We start from the raw sequence: 20,538 nt of genomic DNA on the forward strand, positions 1-20,538 counted from the left end.
CCCGAGGCAGATGAGAAATAGACCTGCAAAATGCCTTGACTTTGCGGGTGCAGATTATGCTGCTCTGGAGAGGCAGAGCTTTGCGCTGTAGCTCTGCCTCCTCCACCAGCAATCTCTGTGGATATCCGCCTCCTCCCCGCACTTCTCAGTGAAAGAAGACTGAAAGGGGTGTGGAGAGGCGGAAATCAGCAGAGATTGACTGCAGAGGAGGCAAAGCTCTGCCTCAAGGGAGTAATGCCCTGCGAGCTCCTGGAACTGTGCAGGGCTAATCTGCCGTGGGATGCAACGCTTCGACTTGGTCATTAATGCTGAAGAGGATTGTATGCCAAAATAAGGTAAAAAAAGATGCTTCAGTCTCTTTAAAGCGGATCTGAGATGAAAAACGAACTTTAACAAGTAACTTGTCTATATATCTTATCTAAAGTTTAGAATATGCAAACATATTTAATAGAAAATGATTATTTCTTCCTGTGATACAATGACAGCAGCTATGTTTTTTTGTAAACATTACACGGAGGCAAGCTTATCTGCACCATCAGCATAAAAACCTAACCTCTTCCCTCTGCCTCTGAAATCAATGGCTAGTAACACCTCCTCCTCCCCCTGCCCAGACTGAGCTCCCATGAGCCCTTACTACTGCCAAGGCTCTCTGAAAACCTGTGGGCGTGGTTTATTTAGTTTATAGGGAATTAGAGTATTAAAACAAAAACAAAAAAGTATTTGGCTTGAGGAATGCCCTATAAACAATAGGAAAGGAACACAATTATGCAATGAGTAAAAGTTAACCTTGGATGCACTTCAAATAAAATCACTATGATAAAAAACATTTTGAGACGTTGCTGAAATAGCTTTACAAAAGGCTGAGCTATTGCGGTCTGTAGTGGGACCCAGGCCTAATTTTGTTTACACCAGAAATATGCCTCAACTGAGCAGAGCAGTAAATTAAACTGCATTATAAGCTTGTTCTAAAAACTTTGTTCTTTTTGTTTTGCATGCAAATGCATAGCTACACCATAGTAATCCTAAGACTGTCAGAATGGGGTGTCGCCAAAACTGCTTACCCATTACTCCGTACTGGGGTAGAGAATAAGTAACAGCGGTTCTGGCTTTGTGCACCTGTTTCCCTCATGCAGGAAAAGGATAATATCTGGGCTGTAAAAACTAGCTGTATAGAAAAAGCAGACTAAGAATTCCTGCCTTTTAAATATAAGCTTCCAAGGGCAATCTTGGAAACTCATGATGTCTGTAAATGAAAATATTAATAGTAACTTTTCATTACATTAACCATTACCGCCACGAGGACGTCAGCTTCGCGTTTGCGGCAGCTGCCACAGCCGCAGGGACACGATGGGCACGTCCCTGCAGCTTTGGGGGCTGTGCGTGTGATCTCCATGGTCCCAGCAACGGGGGATTGGTGACAGCGGACACAAGTCCTCTAAGCCAAATTCCATATATGTCCACCGAGAATGATCATTGTATTTGTTCAAAAACAGTGATCATTCTCAATTGGTACCACCACGCTGCCTCACACTTATTTATTTATTTATTTTCTCCCTTCTCCCCCAAGAGTCCTTTTTTTTTTTTTTTTTTTTTTTTTTTTAGTGACGAGTGATCATTTTTGCGACGTGGGTATATGTGCGTGATCGAACAATGCTTCGCGGCGCGATAATGGCCCTCAAATCCTTTAAAGAGTATCTGTACTCTAATATTCTTACAATAAAAAGCATACCATTTTATTCATTATTTTCTCCTGTGCCCCTCTGTGCTGTTTCTGCCACTCTCTGCTGCAATCCTGGCTTGTAATTAACAGTTTTAGGCAGTGTTTACAAACAAACTAACCAGCTTCTAATAGGCTCAGCTAAGCATAGTGTGTGAGTCATTCAGAGTATGCAGGGGGCCTGCAGAGGGTGTGTATCGCTTCTACCAATCACAAGCAGCCCTGCACATTCCACACAATCAAGCTTTAGCCCGACAAACAGGACAGAGGAAAGATACATTGATTTATTACAGAGACAGTGCAGTTAGGAAAGACTGCAGTAAGCCAGAGCAGATTAGAACAGGCATAGGAACTTATAGGATAGAAGAACTAAGGCTGAAAAATTTGTTACAGAGTCTCTTTAAGATCCCCAATGACTCCCGCTCAAAGTGCTGTCATCGTATGAACTCTCGTTCGCGCCTGTTGTGTGACATTGCATGCTCGCGTGGGTCGGAAAATGGATCCAGTGGGAAGTTATAGGGCTTTATACCGTTAGCACATTTTCTAGTAATAGTGGAATGTCATTTGAAAGTTCCACTCTTGAAAATAATTCAGTGCTGCCCTCTTCCCTATCCCTGACATGCTAACATCTGTATAAAGTAGCTGCCATAACCTGAGTAACAGAAGAACAGGCAGTGGTACAGATGGTTTGGTTGTCAGCAATGGAAGGTGCAGCACGTAATAGTGGCTTACTGCCCATTTTCCAATATAAACATTGGAAGAATCTATTGTAATTGCTTCAGTGCTGTTCTGTAGCATCTGGTCTGTGACTGTAGCCACCAAGTATTGCGGTTTGTTCTTTTTTGTTGTGTCTCCTAAGCATTCATTCACAATAACTTAAAATAATGGGGTTTCCCTGTTGCTCTAGTAGTTGAGGGAATGCTGGGTAAAAATAAGACCTCTGTCTACGATGGCGATCTTAGATGTTTCTATTTCATAGTTACATGTAGTGCCTTGGCCATGTCTTCTTCATTCTCTGTGACAATGTAGTCATTTTTGCTTTTGAGAAAATACAATCCAAACTGACGTCACCGATGAACACCTGGTAATGTCAATATGAAGTTTTTCTTTTCTGCATATCGTGTTGAAACTGAACTGAGAGGGATAAGGAGGCTGACCTATTTTCTTTCAAACAATGCAGATTGCCTGGCTGTTCTGCTTATTCTCTGCCAGGAAATAAAGGAAATTCAAAGTAAGGTGTACCCCTCTTAAACTACACCTGATTTGAGAGGGATATGACGGCTGCCATATCTATTGCCTTTTAAAGAATACCAGTTGCCTGGCTGTCCTGCTGATCTCCTTGGCTGCAGTATGAATCGCACACCTAAAAGCAAGCCTGGCAGTTGGAAAAATCTGTTCTTTCCCACAAGACGAGGTTCGCAGACAGCAAACTGTCATGGCCCTGTCATTACACTGTGGGAGGGGTTTCACCACAGTATCAGCCATACAGACATCCCTGATGACATATTAAAGTAGATCCGAGATGAACTTTTACTCATTGCATAATTGTGTTCCTTACATATAGTTTATAGGGCATTCCTCAAGCCAAATACTTGTTTTGTTTTAATACCCTAATTTCCTATAAACTAAACAAGCCACACCCACATCTTCTCCAGAGTGCCTTGGCGTTTGCAAGGGATTGTGGGATTTCAGTCTGGGCAGGTGAAAAAGGTGTTACTAGCTATAGATTTCAGAGGCAGAGTTTTCACAATCTGAGAGCTGCAGTGCAGATACAGATCAGTTGCCTGTGTAATGGAGGAGATAAGAGTGGAGTTTTCACAGAATATGCAGATTAGCATGCCTAGATACAGATAAGCTTGCCTGTGTGTGTGATTGTGTAATAGTGACAAGCAGAAAACATGTCAGCTCCCCTTGTATCACAGGAAAAAATATTAATATACTGTTGAAGCTGTTTGAAGATAGATTTGCTGTGTAAACTATCTAAACTTTAGATAAGATATATATATATATATATATATATATATATATATATATATATATATATATATATATATATATATATATATATATATATATATATATATATATATATATATATATATATACACGTCACTTGTTTAGTTTTTCATCTCGGATACGCTTTAAAAGTGAACCTCCAGACTAAAAATCTACTCAGCAGCACTGAAAAGGCTTGGTGTTTCTTTAACAGTTTCATAGCATCGGAACTTTGTTTCTCTTACATAAGCCTTATTTTTAGTTGCACAAAAGCTAAGCTCCACCCTATCAAAGAAAACTGCCTGGGCTTTTCCCCCTGATGCTGTGCAAAGCATGATGGGATTTTCTATGTTGTTCATGTTGCCTAGCAACGGGAAGGGGTGATCAGCACACAGGACAGTTGGAACTGTGTCTCATGCTCCCTGTCACCTCCTTACAACCAAAAAGATGGCTTCCCCCATGAAATCAAACATTTGCCTGTTCTTTTAAAACAGGGTGGGTAAGAGATTATATTTTAATTAACACAACTAATGTAACTTAATGACAGTATGTTTGTTTAGGCTGGAGTTCCTCTCTTAAAGAGAACCCGAGGTGTGTTTAAATAATGTTATCTGCATACAGAGGCTGGATCTGCCTATACAGCCCAGCCTCTGTTGCTATCCCAAACCCCACTAAGGTCCCCCTGCACCCTGCAATCCCTCATAAATCACAGCCATGCTGTGAGGCTGTGTTTACATCTGTAGTGTCAGTCTCAGCTTCTCCCCCGCCTCCTGCATAGCTCCGGTCCCTGCCCCCGTCCCTTCCCTCCAATCAGCAGGGAGGGAAGAGATGCAGGCGGGGACTGGAGTTCTGCAGGAGGTGGGGAGAGCAGCAGACTGACACTATAGAGATAAACACAGCCAGCTCTGACAAGCTGTTTGTCAGCAGCGTGGCTGTGATTTATGAGGGATTGCAGAGTGCAGGGGGACCTTAGGGGGGTTTGGGATAGCAACAGAGGCTGGGCTGTATGGGCAGATCCAGCCTCTGTATGCAGATAATATTCTTCAAACCCACCTCGGGTTCTCTTTAAGATTTATGGTGGGAAAGGGGGTTTCGGGTACTGATTGGGGAGTTCAGTCCTGGGTAAAGTTCCTCTTTAACAGTACTTTATTGCCGACCCTTATATTTATAAAGTGGCATTCAGTCTGATCACCGCTTTGTACATAGTCATATAAAGGCTGCCACCCTTCTTAAAGGTTCTGGGAGGTTGTTAGTTTAGTTAGTAAGTCGAGTCAAATCTTATACATAGTGAATTGTGGATAAATGGTTTACTTCCATGTAGTACAAATAATGTTTTTTCTGTCTGTTTTCAGTTTGCTTTTACACGACACAGAACATATATATTGCGCTTTTCTCCTAGGAGGCTCAGTGCCAGAGCAGCAGCCACTAGGGCACGTTCTACAGGCAGTAGCAGTGTTGGAGATTCTTGCCCAAGGTCTCCTTACTGAATAGGTGCTGGCTTACTGCACAGAAAGAGCCGAGATTAAAAACCCTGGTCAATAGGATTGGGAGGGAGTTTCCTGGCAGAGCTTCTTCTGCCCTATCCCTGCATCCCTGCAGCAGCCAATATTAGGACCATAAGACACACTATTTCCCCTCACTTTTGGGGAAGATAAAGTGCGTCTCATGGTCCAAAAAATAATTTTTTGTTGTTTTTAATCTCTATTGCCTCCTCAGGTTCGCTTCAAAAAGTAGAGAGCAAATGGAACGCTTCTCATAAATGAGCCTCCTAATTGTTACTATTGTTACTCTGTATGCACCATAAATAAAACGCACATGCTAAAGAGAAAAATGTACACCTCCTGTTTTATTTCCGTAAGCTTAGAATGAAAGCCCAGGTACACCCAAACCTAACCTTTCCTTACAGGCTGGGCATTCGTTTGTGTGTAGCCTAGCTTATCAGCTACTATGCAAAACCAAACTGTTATTTCCGGGTGGAGTCAGCCTTTAAGGTTAGTTTTTATAGAAACCAGTCATGGGGTGTAGTACTTTATTAAGGACATTGGGCGTTGCATGACCAGGAAGGACTCTTGCCAGCAGAGGGTATAATAGGAACTCAGTCTTTGGCACTTGTTCCACTTGTCAGACTGGTTCTCGTGTAGTCATACAGAATGCCGGCTCACACATTATACTGTCGTTGGTATTACGGTATGTTCTTAGGTGCAGGTATGTCTATTTAAAGCACGTTCTGAAGTGCGAGGCATACAGAAAGGATCGCACACTTCTGTGGAGTTGTTGCTGGCGCAGGATCCCACCACGTAAAAACATCTGACCATACACAGACGATCGTTGCGGGGCCAATCTGGTCCCCTTTCTCAAGGCTAGGAAGAATAAACCTGTTTCTCTGGTCTAGCCTTGACAAAGGGGACTGGATTGGCCCCAAAGTGATCATCGGTGTGATCATCGGTGTGTAGCCAGAAGTCTTTACGTGTATAATTGGACGATAAATTTGCACTGTTCCTAACTGAGGTCTGTGTGCGGATCCCTCCTTTCGTTTTGAGGCATATGAAGGCTGCCATATTTATTTCCTTTTAGGCTGGTTTCACAGTGGGACATTACAGGCGCACGTTAGAGCAGCCTGTAACGCACCCCACCGCACAGTAATGATAAATCAATGGGCTTTTCACAGTGCCCATGTTGCATTACTTAGTAACGCTGCGCCATAAGACAACGTACTGCATTCAGTACTTTATAAGCGGCAGAGCCGCGTTAGACTGTTTGCACATGCTCAGTCATGTTGGGGAGGAGGGGAGAGCGGCCGGGCACATGGCTAATTAATATTCACTGCACTCAGTGACGTGCAGTGTTTACTTCCTGGAGCGGCCGCTCTGTGCGGCGATTGGCCGGGCGGGACCACGTGATGCCGCATGCGTCCAAGAGTACGCATCACGGCATCATGGACGCCAGAGTGAGCTGCACAACGCGGCTCACTCTGACGTCCACATCAGAGAGCACCAGGCGTTGCGTTAGGGGCACGTTATGCGAACATAATGTCCCCTAAAACGCAACGTCCTGGTGTGGAACCAGCCTTAATCCATACCAGTTGCCTGGCTGTCCTGATGATCTTTTATGCATCAGTAGTGTCTGAATCACACACCTGAAACAAACATGTGGTCAGACGTCAGAGAGAAATATCTGATCTGCATGCTTGTTCAGGGGTTGTAGCCAAAGGTATACAAGGAAATCAATGTCAGGCTCCATATCTCAGCTTAGGTGTGGTTTCAAGTAAATCTGAAGTGAAACTAAACTTCAAAGATAATGAATTGTTTGTGTAGTACAGATAACGAATAGAACATGAGTAGCAAAGAAAAGTCCCATGTTTTCCAGGACAGGAAGAGTTGTTATCTATGCAAAAAAGATTCTCTGAGCCATTTGACCAACTTGATCGAACTCTGTCCTGTTTTCTAAATAGCTTAAAAGGAACCTGATGTGTGAGTCCTATGGAAGCTGCCTTATTGATTTTCTTTTAAACAATACTAGTTTCCTGGCAGTGCTGCTGCTCTTTCTGGTCAGAAGGGTCTAAATCACACACCTGGAACAAGCATGCAGCTAATCTTGTCAGATTTGTTATAGGCATCTGATCTGCATGCTTGTTCCTGGTCTATGGCTAAAAGTATTAAAAGCAGAGAATCCTAAAAACAGCCAGGCAATGTGCATTATTTAAAAGGTAACAAACGTGTCGGCCTCCATATCCCTCTAACCTCTGGTTTCCTTGAGACAGCTTGAGATAATGTTTTACTGCAGGAAAGCTCAAAGGGCCATTAGCTCTGCTCTGTTTTACAGCTTTAAATACAGAGTGTGGTTTCTAAGCTGCAAATATGACATAATGATGCAATGTTATGAATAAAGCTATAAACCTAAACTAGAAGTCTAGAAATTTAGGTCTGACTCACTAAATATAAGTATAGAGGTCGACTTATACATGAGTCATGGGCAACACTGAGCACACGGAGTAATGTTTGTAATACAGTGTTACCCCGAAAATAAAACGCATATTAATTTGTCTTTCAAAAGTTGTGCTAGGTCTTATGTTTAGGGAGGTCTTATATTCTATGGTGGTAGCCAGATCCCCTTTAGTGTATACAATACTGTAGCTACCGGTAGATTCCCCCCACCTGCCCGCCCGCTCCCTTTACTTCCCCTGCTCTTTCTGCTGTCCCCCTCCTTAAATTCCGGAAGCCTCTGCTGATTTTGCCTGTCATAATTGACACCGCAGATTAACAGTGACTCACGGTGAAAGCAGCTACGGTAATGTATCCAGGAAACGGCGTTGACAGGAAGTAAACAGAGATCACTTCCTGTATAAGGTGGTGCTGTTACTGGATACATTACTGTAGCTGCTTTCACCGCGAGTCACCGCTAATTTGCGGTGTTAATTTTGACAGGCATAATCAGCAGAGGCTTCTGGACTTTAAGGAGGGGGACAGCAACAAGAGCAAGGGAGGTAAAGGGGGAGGGCAAGCGAGCAGGAGCAGGTCTGCCACTAGGTCTTATATTAGGGGGATGTCTTATATTTCAAGCATACTCGAGATAGATAGATAGATAGATAGATAGTCTTACTTTCGGGGGAGGTCTTAAATTTGGGGAAAGTCGGTATTAGTAACATTCCCATACACACCAATTTATCCAGTGGTAATGACACGTTCTTGATAAAGGAAATGCCAAGAAAACACAGGTCTGAAAGGGTATCTGAAAATAAAAATGACTCTTTTTTTCTTTGCTACTAATTTTCTATTAATTATCCATACTACACACACAATTCATTATTGTATAAGTTTATTTCCACTTCAGTGTCACTTTAACAGAAGCTGAGCATCGTACAGAGTTCTTGAGGGGCGGAGTTTAATGTGGGAAGAACCAACTGAAGGCAGGAGCACTAAGGACAGTCACATGATCAGCTGAGCAGCCAATGACAGGGCAGGATTTTTTTTACCTCAGAAAGCTTTTTTTGTTTTGTTTTTTTAAGACATGATGTACACATTATTAACCTACTAATATCTGAAATCAGTTCAGAAGTAAAGCAGGTAATAACGCCAGCCATACACGGATGGATGGATGGATGGTCACCTGTTGGGGCGAAACTATCAATACCTCTCCGATTGGAAACTGATCAGGGAGGAATTGATACCTACCACACACAGCACATTGGTTTTTAATATATTTCAAGTAAGAAATCTATTGAAAATCATTGAAACCACTGTTTGCACTGCAAGGCTATGGGCTGTCCATGTGGAGTCGGTACAAAAATCATCCGACTCCTCAGTTTATAAAACCACCAGCTTCAACTCTGACTCAAGGTACCCAAAATGACTCAGACTCCTCGACTCCCAACTACTTAGTCTAATATTTACAGGGCTGTGCATTTGGTACAAAAATCATCCGACTCCTCGGTTTTATGAAACCACCGACTCCAGGTACCCAAAATTACTCCGACTCTCCTACTCCACAGCCCTGTGTCCATGGACCTCCACTCCTGCCCCACCTCTGATGGATGGCTACGGGCTGTCCATGGACCTCCTCTTCTGCCCTGCCTCTGATGGATGGCTATGGCCTGGTCCATGGACCACTTCTCCTGTCCTGCCTCTGATGGATGGCTATGGGCTGGTCCATGGACCACTTCTCCTGCCCTGCCTCTGATGGCTATGGGCTGGTCCATGGACCTCCTCTCCTGGCCAGTCTCTGATGGCTATGGGCTGGTCCATGCACCGCCTCTCCTGGCCAGCCTCTTATGGCTATGGGCTGGTCCAAGGACCTCCTCTCCTGCCCTGCCTCTGATGGCGATGGGCTGGTCCATGGACCTCCTCTCCTGCCACGCTTCTGATGGCTATGGGCTGGTCCATTAACCTCCTCTCATGCCCTGCTTCTGATGGCTATGGGCTGGTCCATGGACCTCCTCTCCTGCCCTGCCTCTGATGGCTATGGGCTGGTCCATGGACCTCCTTTCCTGTCCTGCCTCTCATGGCTATGGGCTGGTCCATGGACCTCCTCTCCTGCCCTGCCTCTGATGGCGATGGGCTGGTCCATGGACCTCCTCTCCTGGCCAGCCTCTGATGGCTATGGGCTGGTCCATGGACCTCCTCTCCTGCCACGCTTCTGATCGCTATGGGCTGGTCCATGGACCTCCTCTCCTGTCCTGCCTCTGATGGCGATGGGCTGGTCCATGGACCTCCTCTCCTGCCCTGCCTCTGATGGCTGTGGGCTGGTCCATGGACCTCCTCTCCTGCTCTGCCTCTGATGGCTATGGGCTGGTCCATGGACCTCCTCTCCTGTCCTGCCTCTGATGGCTTTGGGCTGGTCCATGGACCTCTTCTCTTGGCCAGCCTCTGATGGCTATGTGCTGGTCCATGGACCGCCTCTCCTGCTCTGCCTCTGATGGCTTTGGGCTGGTCCATGGACCTCCTCTCATGCCCTGCCTCTGATGGATATGGGGCTTTTCATGGACCTCCTCTCCAGCCCTGCCTCTAATGGCTATGGGCTGGTCCATGGACCTCCTCTCCTGGCCATCCTCTGATGGCTATGGGCTGTCCATGGACCTCCTCTCCAGCCCCGCCTCTGATGGCTATGGGCTTTCCATGGACCTCCAGCCCTGCCTCTGATGGCTATGGGCTGTCCATGGACCTCCTCTCCAGCCCCGCCTCTGGTGGTTATGGGCTGGTCCATGGACCTCCTCTCCAGCCCTGCCTCTGATGGCTATGGGCTGTCCATGGACCTCCTCTCCAGCCCCGCCTCTGATGGCTATGGGCTTTCCATGGACCTCCAGCCCTGCCTCTGATGGCTAAGGGCTTTCCATGAACCTCCTCTCCAGCCCCGGCTCTGGTGGCTATGGGCTGGTCCATGGACCTCCAGCCCTGCCTCTGATGGCTAAGGGCTTTCCATGAACCTCCTCTCCAGCCCCGGCTCTGGTGGCTATGGGCTGGTCCATGGACCTCCAGCCCTGCCTCTGATGGCTATGGGCTGTCCATGGACCTCCTCTCCACCCCCGCCTCTGATTGATGGCTATGGGCTGGTCCATGGACCACTTCTCCTTCCCTGCCTCTGATGGCTATGGGCTGGTCCATGGACCACTTCTCCTTTCCTGCCTCTGATGGCTATGGGCTGTCCATGGACCTCCTCTCTAGACCCGCCTCTGATGGCTATGGGCAGGTCCATGGATGTCCTCTCCAGCCCTGCCTCTGATGGCTATGGGCAGGTCCATGGATGTCCTCTCCAGCCCTGCCTCTGATGGCTATGGGCTGTCCATGGACCGCCTCTGATTGATGGCTATGGGCAGGTCCATGGACCACTTCTCCTTCCCTGTCTCTGATGGATGGAAATTACGTGTTGCACAAGCTAGACATGTGCTTCCTCATGTGCTTCCTCAAAGCCAATTGCGTTACACAGCCAATTCAAGTGGTCCTCCACTATTGCACTGAACAGAAGGAAACAGAGAGAAATGCGCTGTTTTTAGAGAGAAGAGCCTGTTTAATTCCCCCTCATCTGTGACTAAACACAAGTGTAATTTGACCTCTCCGCTGTAGCAGCTTTCTGCCTCAACAGAGCAGCTAATTTGTAAACACATGATCTAAACCCTATGCCTGCTTCCATGAAAGCAGTAAGTAGACACTGCAGATTTATTGCGGGATTTGTGTCCACTGTAAAAGAAATGTTTTTCTGTAAAGGTTATTATGCTGTTGCTTATCTTTTAGAGCAGAGGACGTACTGAGTTTAGGTCCGTTTTTTAAGAGGGAAAGCTGCACATAACCTCAGGCACAAGTTTATAAAAGGGGCTGATAATTGAAATTTGCTTGTAAAAATCCGCACATTTGCATGATTCAAAGGGGGGTCATTTGGGTTCAGCATCAGGAAAGGGAAATAGGGGGGATGTGATTAAATGTCAGGAGATTTATGCATTAGGGGAATCGGTTGGGGTTTAGTAATGTACAGGTGAGATGTGACAAAACAGTCGTGTATATAGAGCTACAAGACCATGAGATGCAGGTAATGCCTAACTAAACAGGTCAGCTGATGTACATAGAGGTGGAAAATGTGTATCTACGTTACCCAGCGGGGAAACACACAAGGGAAAAGTGCACAGCCTGTTCCAGCTTATGTTAGGTCATCAACACAAACCTGACATAACCAGTAATTGCCTTGCTGACACTGAATGTAGGGAGATGCTGAATTAATGTGTACCCAGCCCAGTGATGTCAGGGGACGTCTATATTCGCTAGATTCTTAACTAAAGCCATCATTTCAGCCCACAAATCTGTAGTTTGTACAAAAGCAAGCTGTGTGATGGACACTAGAGGGAGCCTGAGATGGATGGTAATAAAGGACAATGGCTTACAGATTGCTGGCTAATGGTTTTCAGTGCTGCTGTATATCGTTTGACTTGCTTGTCAACCTCGGCAGCTAATTGTATCAAATGAACCTCCCCCCTAGGGAAGGTTTGTGAATAGTGAGGGCTGTATGCAGATAGAGTACAAGCGCTCTCCCAGACTCTCACGTGTACACAAAACGCTTTAAGGGTTAATTCAGCTGCCAAGGTTCCCGTATCCTCTTGGGTCACAATCAATGGTCGCATCAATCCTCAGCGCTAAATTCCATATAATTGTCCATAAGGTTTCCTGTAGCCACTCAGTGCTCAATGGACACACAGCACATACCGATTTTGGAGTTGCTCCCTCGTCAGGAGATAACTCTAAAACCGGTTGGGAACTGGAAACTGGGCATTCAATTGGCGTATGACGTGTATATGTAGTGTATTAAATGTACATGATACGCCTGATTTAACTAAAGGGTCCCTGTCATAAAGGCCCCGATGTGGTGGTCACCATATATGCTGTGTGTCCGCTGAGCACTGGGTGGCTACAGGAAACCTTGTTGCCAATTATAATTTAGCGCTGAGGATAAATATGACCAATAAATGGTAAGGGCTGTTTGGTGGACAACAAGCCTTTGCCTATGACCCTCGTCCGATCTGTATGCAGTCCTCCATCCTGTGTCTCCCGGGGGTGGTGAGATTGTGCAGGCCCAGCCACTGGCGCAATGCATGACTCCATTTACAGGCCGAGAAATGTAATCACATTGATGACTACATTTCTCTGCATACATTGCGTCGGTCAGACCTGCACAGGATCACTGCAGCCATTACGATCTGTGGCTGGGAGAGGCAAGATGGAAGACTGTATACAGTTGGGGGGGGGGGGGGGGGCTATGGAGCAGTGCCTTAAAGAGAACCCGAGGTGGGTTTGAAGAATATTATCTGCATACAGAGGCTGGATCTGCCTATACAGCCCAGCCTCTGTTGCTATCCCAAACCCCCCTAAGGTCCCCCTGTACTCTGCAATCCCTCATAAATCACAGCCACGCTGCTGACAAACAGCTTGTCAGAGCTGGCTGTGTTTATCTCTATAGTGTCAGTCTGCTGCTCTCCCCGCCTCCTGCAGAACTCCGGTCCCCGCCTGCATCCCTTCCCTCCCTGCTGATTGGAGGGAAGGGACAGGGGCAGGGACCGGAGCTATGCAGGAGGCGGGGGAGCAGCTGAGACTGACACTACAGATGTAATCACAGCCTCACAGCACGGCTGTGATTTATGAGGGATTGCAGGGTGCAGGGGGACCTTAGGGGGGTTTGGGATAGCAACAGAGGCTGGGCTGTATAGGCAGATCCAGCCTCTGTATGCAGATAACATTCTTTAAACACACCTCGGGTTCTCTTTAAAGGTAAGATGCTTGCTGCCCCCTTCAACATCCCACACCATTTACAAACCTCCCTTAAAGACCTTTTACACTGAAAATCGCGATCAATGATCTTTACTGTTTACACCGAGCTTGTCTGCTACCAAAATTTGTGGCTAGAGTAAAAAAAACTACAAAATGCAGTGCTTTTGCAATCAGCAAAAAATCATAGTGCATCAGTATAAAAGAGCACTGTGAATATCATGTTATTCGCTGCCCTTGTGATCTGAAAAGTAAAACGCAATTGCAAATGTGGTCGGTGTAAAAGGGCCCTTAGGGTGAGATCCGTTTGATTGATTTTTGCTGCTGAGATCCATGTCAGGCAGCCATGTATCAAACACTGGGTAGTAGGTCAGGAAAATGAATGTTAAAGCGGACCTGAACTCAAAACTTCCTCTCGGTTCTAAAATATAAGCAGCAGCATGATGACCTTTAAAGAAAAACATTTTTGTTACAGCTTACAGAACTCCTGCAATAAATCTGCATTGTCTACTTCCTCCTTTCATGGAAGCAGACAAAGGGTTAACATCCTGTGTTTACATATTAGCTGTGGCAGTCCAAGGCTGCTGAATTTCTGTGCTGACACAGTTGAGAGATCAAATTACACTTGTGATTACTTGATGATGAGGGGGAATTAGATAGGCTCTTCTCTCTGAAAACACACAGGGTGCACTTTTCTCTGTTTTCCTTGTGTCCTTTGCAAGAGTTGAGGTCTACTTTAAGTCTTAGGTATTAATCATGTGGGTTGAGTCTGCATGCAGCGTTATCACAGTTTCCTAGTATGCGGTAAACAGAATGCGTTCTTTTCGCCGTCACGGTGCTTTTGTAAGGGGAAAATTGTCAAGTCTCCATGCGATCCTTTACAGCTTCTACATTGCGGTAATTGAAATCTATGCCCTGTTTGTGGTTTCTTATTCCTGCCAGGCATAGATTTCAATTGGCTCCTGACCCCGTGATCACTGTGAGCCAATCCCATTGGAGACCGGTCAGGAGCCAATGAAGTCTGCTCATGACTAGCTCACAGAGCTCTGCCGCCATAGCGACGGCAGAGCGAGGGGCGTGCGGCAATGGGTGAGCGGTGTGACCGACGATAGTGGCGGAACCATGCAGTGAATCGTCAGTAAGCCCGCCAGAGACTGCTGGTACGCAAGTGGTTAAACCACAGTGAATGTGAAAAAGCCCATTGGGTTTGCAGGGACTTTCACTTCTAAGGCATTTTAGTAGAAAAACGCACACGGTATGAACGGGGGCCTAAAGCTCTGATAAATCAGGAATTGTGGTCATTTGAATAGTAATGAACAGGTGGGCAGTGTTAGATGACAGGGTAAACATATGCAGAATGTGTTTCTAGGGTGAGCAGGGCTCATTGTATCGCCTGTTGTTCTGCTGTGGAGCTATTGTTCAGCAGTAACTGACTCCCTTTGAAAGCAGTGGTAGCAGCTCAATGCTTCCAGCCCAGATCTGCTCCTTGAAACAGCCCTGCACAGATGGCCAGCAGGTAATCCTGAAGTCACATCTGCGTCTGCAATGATTACTCTGAGCACTGAGCTGTAGTCAGGCTGAATACACAGCTTAAAGTGGATCTCCGCTGTGAATTCCAAAGTGAGAAAGGGCCACAATGACACTTACTATGACAGTCACACTTTTTTTTTCTTTTTTTCTTTCTTTCTGATTGCAGCAACTGCTGATTACATCATTGAACAGCAGGGAAACATGGTGGCAGCTCTGGAATGCAGCACACTGGAGCTTGCCCTGCACTACTTCTCTCTTCACCTCTCCTTTCTGTGATAGGCTGGCTCAGTGACGCAGGTAGAAGCAGAGTACCTCTCTGTTATAGGCTGGCTCAGTGGCACAGGTAGAAGCAGAGTACCTCTCTGTGATGGGCTGGCTCAGTGGCACAGGTAGAAGCAGAGTACCTCTCTGTGATGGGCTGGCTCAGTGGCACAGGTAGAAGCAGAGTACCTCTCTGTGATGGGCTGGCTCAGTGGCACAGGCAGAAGTAGAGTACCTCTTTGTGATAGGCTGGCTCAGTGGCACAGGTAGAAGCAGAGCACCTCTCTGTGATTGGCTGGCTCAGTGGCACAGGTAGAAGCAGAGTACCTCTCCGTGATAAGCTGGCTCAGTGGCACAGGTAGAAGCAGAGCACCTCTCTGTGATTGGCTGGCTCAGTGGCACAGGTAGAAGCAGAGTACCTCTTTGTGATAGGCTGGCTGTGAAGCACAGATAGAAGCAGAGTACCTCTTTGTGATAGGCTGGCTGAGAGGCACAGGTAGAAGCAGAAGACTGCCCTGGCAGTTTTTTTCAGAAAGGACTTGTGGCTAACCAACAAAAATGGATTATGTGGCCAGTTTTTAGACATTTTTTTCCTTTTACTCTGTTTATAACTTCAGCTACCTGTGTGGGTTTTATATTTATACCAGAGGTCCACTTTAAATACAGTATGTAAGAGTTCCAGCTGGTCCTATGAGTGATAAAGCCACACAGGGTAGCCAAAATAAGAAGAGCAGCTAAGAATGACCTTTCAGCCTTCTCCCAGTCAGGTGATCTGGTGAGAAATGGTAGTACAGGCATGTGTTATTAGGCTCCCCCACACACTAGGTGCTTCTTGGCCAAGGTGCCAGTCGGGGTCCCGTCTTTAGAGAATTGAGCGTGTGCAACAGTCCCAATATGCTGCCAAAAGTTCCAGAGTGCCGTATCCTCTTGGCTGAGCCCCTTGCTCTCCTCCTTACCCCTCCCACTTGTGACATCGTCTCTTCACCCTCCTCCCTAGCAACAAAACATGCTGTTGGCCTCTCGGCTAGTCTCACGTCTGTACAGAACTCTGCACCGAACTGTCACATGGTGGACCTGCGATACAATCTTGCCGATATTTGGTGCATCCGGCCCAATATATCTAATGAGCCGATACGGAAGCTTTCATTTAATTCAGAAATTATTTATATAAATACTTTTTTTACGAATGGACACATTGAGAAGCATATTTCTGTTAAGTCAACCCGAGGTGAGAGGGATATGGAGACTGCCATATTTATTTCCTTATAAGCAATACCAGTTACCTGGCTATCCTGCCTCCAATACTTTTAGCCATAAACCCTGAACAAGCATGCAGCAGATCAGGTGTTTCTGACATTGTCAGATCTGACAAGATTAGCTGCATGCTTAGTGTTTAGATACTACTGCAGCCAGATAGACCAGCAGGGTTGCCAGGCAACTAGTAGTGTTTGAAAAGGAAACCAATAAGGCAGCCTCCATGTCACTCTTACCTCAGGTTAACTTTAACTGCTTACCGACTGCCGATAGATCGCTTAATTAGACTGTTAGACAGCAAAACTGCCGTCTATTTACATTGTACCACGCTGCGATCTATGGCAGCGCTGTACTGGGGACAGCCATGACACTCGGCTGTCCCCTGGGGAGGCTCAGAGAACGATCGGCTCTCATAACCTGATGTCTGAATGCTGATCACCGTGATTGGTTGCTGGGGGGAGGAGAGGAGTTACAAAAATAAATGACACATAAATTAATATAAAAAAAATTAAAAAAATGCTGCTGCAGCGATCGGAGCCCACCAACAGAAAGCTCTGCTGGTGGGCAGAAAAGGGTGGGGGGATTCACTGGTGTGCTCATTTTGTATGGCTGCAAGGCACCAATTTGCAAAACAAAAAAAAAACGGTCCTCAAGTGATTAAGCTTCTCTCATTGACTTGTACCGCTTGCAGGGTGCAATCCTGACTTTACCTCTATGTATTTTCAGATTATTTCTTCCCTGACGAAGAGTCTACCCACGGAGAGTCGCCAAGATAGCTGGCCCAGGTAGAAAACGCCGCACCCCTGACCCAGACGCCGTTACAGACCCCGGGGGCCCATTTGTTACCATCAAGCGGCAGAAGATGTCCCATCCTGCGGAGGGCACCGGGCAGAGGAGGGTGACGCGTGGAGCTGAAGATGCCGTAAACAAGAAGAAGCAGAAGGACCGCATCAACCAGGAGAACAAGGAGGGCAAGATGGTGCCCGCCGGCGAGCCCAAAAGAGGTGAGGGTAGGAATGTTTTTCATATGCATTGGTATTATGCTGCTGGCATTGCCTGAGGGTCAGAAGCGGTAGAGTGTGGGTGTACATCCTGTTTCTGTATGTGATGCCACAGCACTAACAGATCTCCTATTCCAGTAGATTAGTCCTAATTCACCCTCCCATAGCCAGGGGTGTAGAGTCAGTCGAGGAGTCAGAGCAATTTTGGGCACCTGGAGTCGGAGGTTTCTTAAACTGAGGCGTTGGCGTGGTCAGAAGCAGTTGTGTGTGTGTGTGTGTGTGTGTGTGTGTGTGTGTGTGTGTGTGTGTGTGTCTGTTGCGTAGATGGGTACTGTAGCTCTAGTCTCCTATTCCAGTAGATTAGTCCTAATTCCCCCTCCCATAGCTTTCACTGTTGGTAAAGGAGAATGGGGAACTTGCACCCCATGGCCATCCCCAATGAGCGCTCAATCAGGATTTTGTTCAAATATCATTTCAAAGGATCCCTGTTTTTTGTTAGGTATTTTCAGTAGAATTGATATGTACCACACGCACACACTATGCACCCCGGCCACCACCACTTTTGGTTTAAAAAAAATTGTCTAAAAGCCATGACCTGCCAATTGCTTTGCTTAACCCCCCCCCCTCCCATGTGCCGCCATCGTCGATTTCTAGCGTGCCAATAGGGCGGTTGGAGTGCACTGTAACATACATGGCACGCTCAAGCTTGCTTTCTCTAGTGTTGCATGCAGCTTCTGTGCTGGCCACTAGAGCTCCAGGCTCACTGTCAAGTGACTGCAGTAGGCGTGGCGCTTTAGTAGCCAGTTTGGAAAGTTGAGGAAGCAAGGCTGAGCGAGGACTGATAACTATACATACCTCTGGATTTTTTTTCTGCCTGTCGGGGATCAGGACCTGGTCCCCTTAGGCAACATTGCTGGCTGGCCTCTACAGACGCGTGTCACGTTATGTTGCTATGTGGGGGGGGCAGAAAGACAACAGAGCGTCGTGTGCGTGACATTACATAGCCGGTGGAGGAGTGGCATCTTCAAAGCAGTTGGCCGTCTGTCGGGTGAGTAGATCAGCCAGGCGGAAAGCTTGCACGGTAGGTGGTCGTGGACTGACATACACCTTATGTCGCCTGACATACACCATATGTCAAGCCTGGTGTGACAGACCCAACTCTAACTATAAACGCCTGCTTACGTGAACTACAGCAATGGATGAATGACAACTGGCTGAAACTAAATGCAGACAAAACTGAAGTCCTTCTGATCGGAGGGCAGCGCATGACAACAAAGCAACTTAACTTGCAGTCTTCACCACTGGGAATAGGAGGCACGGATCTGCGCAGCTCTGATCATGTGCGTAGCCTGGGAGTTCTAATTGATGGGATTTAAACTTCAGAACTCAAATCTCTGCTGTGGTGAAATCATCCTATTTTCACCTGAAGAACATTGCAAAAATGAAGCACCTCATACTCCCAGAAGATCTGCCAACCTTAGTCCACGCCTTCATCACATCCCGACTGGACTACTGCAATGCTCTCTACACTGGCCTTCCAAAAAAGATATGGTGCAGCTGCGTAGCAATCCCCGCATTCTCAGTTCCACAGGTTCTAATAATCTAGTCATACCCAAAGTCCACTTGGAAACTTTTGGTCCCAGAGCCTTCTGTCATGCTGCCCCTACGTTTTGGAACTCCTTACCTCAACAGATCAGGACAGTTCCATCCCTGGATGTGTTTAAATCCAGACTGAAAACCCACCTGTTCAGTTTGGCATTTGCAGAAATATAACTTTTGTTGTGTGAATACTTCATCCTACTAATTACTGAATCTGAGAGAGCCTAAGCGCTTTGAGTCCTATGGGAGAAAAGCGCTATAGAAATGTTATTGTATTGTATTATTGGCTGAGACAGTCGTTTTCAGCTGCCTCAGCCAACTTTAATCTAGCCTGTGTATGACCCTTTTGTTTAGAGTCATGTAAACCATCCGGTAGCAAATTTTATTTCACTGCTACCAGCAGTCTCTGGTCCTTAAGGGGTCAGAGACTGCTGGTACCGCAAAACGGCACTTACTGATGGATCGCCACACAGACCCGTCGCTCTTGCCGGTTACCGTGATCTCCCATCGTCGCAGGTCCATCTCTCTGCCATCCCTATGACGGCAGAGCTGTGCGAGCAGGTCAGGAGCCACTTTAATTGGCTCCTGACTCTGTCCATCAATGTAAGCCAAAGGGATGGGCTTACGGTGATGACTGGGTCAGGAGCCGATTAAATCTACTCCTGACAAGCTCACAGCTCTGCCGTCATAGAGACTTCAGTGCAAGTGAGATGCGGCGATGGGATAACGGCGGCGATGTTCAAAATCTGCATCCTGCCAGTCGTGCAGCCACAAGGACGTAGATTTCAACCACGTTAGTCTGGAAGCGGTTTACATTGTTTGGGTTTAATAGAGCAGACTAAATAGGTGACTATTCCTCAGGATCGAGGTAGACAGAGAGCTTGTGTAGGCATCATTTGGAGAGCATCACAGAACTCTGACCTTAGGTTACATGGACCTCATTGACTGACCATATATTATTGTTTCTGAAGAAGCAACTTTTACTTGTCAAACACAAGTTAGGCCTCGTTCACATCAGGGCCGTTTCTGTGCGCTTTCCACAGCGCACTGCCCTGTGCGTTCAGCAAGGTATTTACTTTCCCATGTAACTAAATGTAGCTGGTTCACATCTATGCGCTGCGCTGAGCAGCGTTACAGAAACGTAGTGTTGCAGGCATTTCTGTGCGTTGAGCTGTAAAGCGCACAGCAATGCAAGTGAATGGGTCCGCTTTTTTAGCGCATAGAAGCGCGTACAAGCGCATAGAAGCGCATGCGTTTTTTTACCCCTAATTGGAGAAAAAAATACATTTACATACAAAAACAAAGTTTTATTGACAACTGCTGCTGCTACAGTAAACAAAACGTGCTTTAAAGAAGCGCAGCGCAATGCACAGAAACGCGGACTAAAGCGCGCACAAGCGCATGCGTTTTTTACCATGCGCTTTAACACGTTTTTCAGCGC

The 20,538-nt window shown here is 46.5% G+C and overlaps 1 protein-coding gene across 3 annotated transcripts in view; it reads left to right on the top strand.

Moving 5' to 3' along the window:
- Positions 1–20,538, top strand: part of USP19 (ubiquitin specific peptidase 19) — a 157,312-nt gene that overhangs the window by 15,540 nt on the left and 121,234 nt on the right. For all 3 annotated transcript variants that reach the window (XM_068252644.1, XM_068252645.1, XM_068252646.1), the window contains exon 2: positions 17,224–17,501. In XM_068252644.1, the coding sequence (XP_068108745.1) occupies positions 17,360–17,501 (142 nt within the window). In that variant the 5' untranslated portion in view covers positions 17,224–17,359. The remainder of the gene's footprint in view (positions 1–17,223; positions 17,502–20,538) is intronic.

The sequence above is a fragment of the Hyperolius riggenbachi genome, chromosome 9 (assembly GCF_040937935.1).
Source record: "Hyperolius riggenbachi isolate aHypRig1 chromosome 9, aHypRig1.pri, whole genome shotgun sequence".
Taxonomy (NCBI): domain Eukaryota; kingdom Metazoa; phylum Chordata; class Amphibia; order Anura; family Hyperoliidae; genus Hyperolius; species Hyperolius riggenbachi.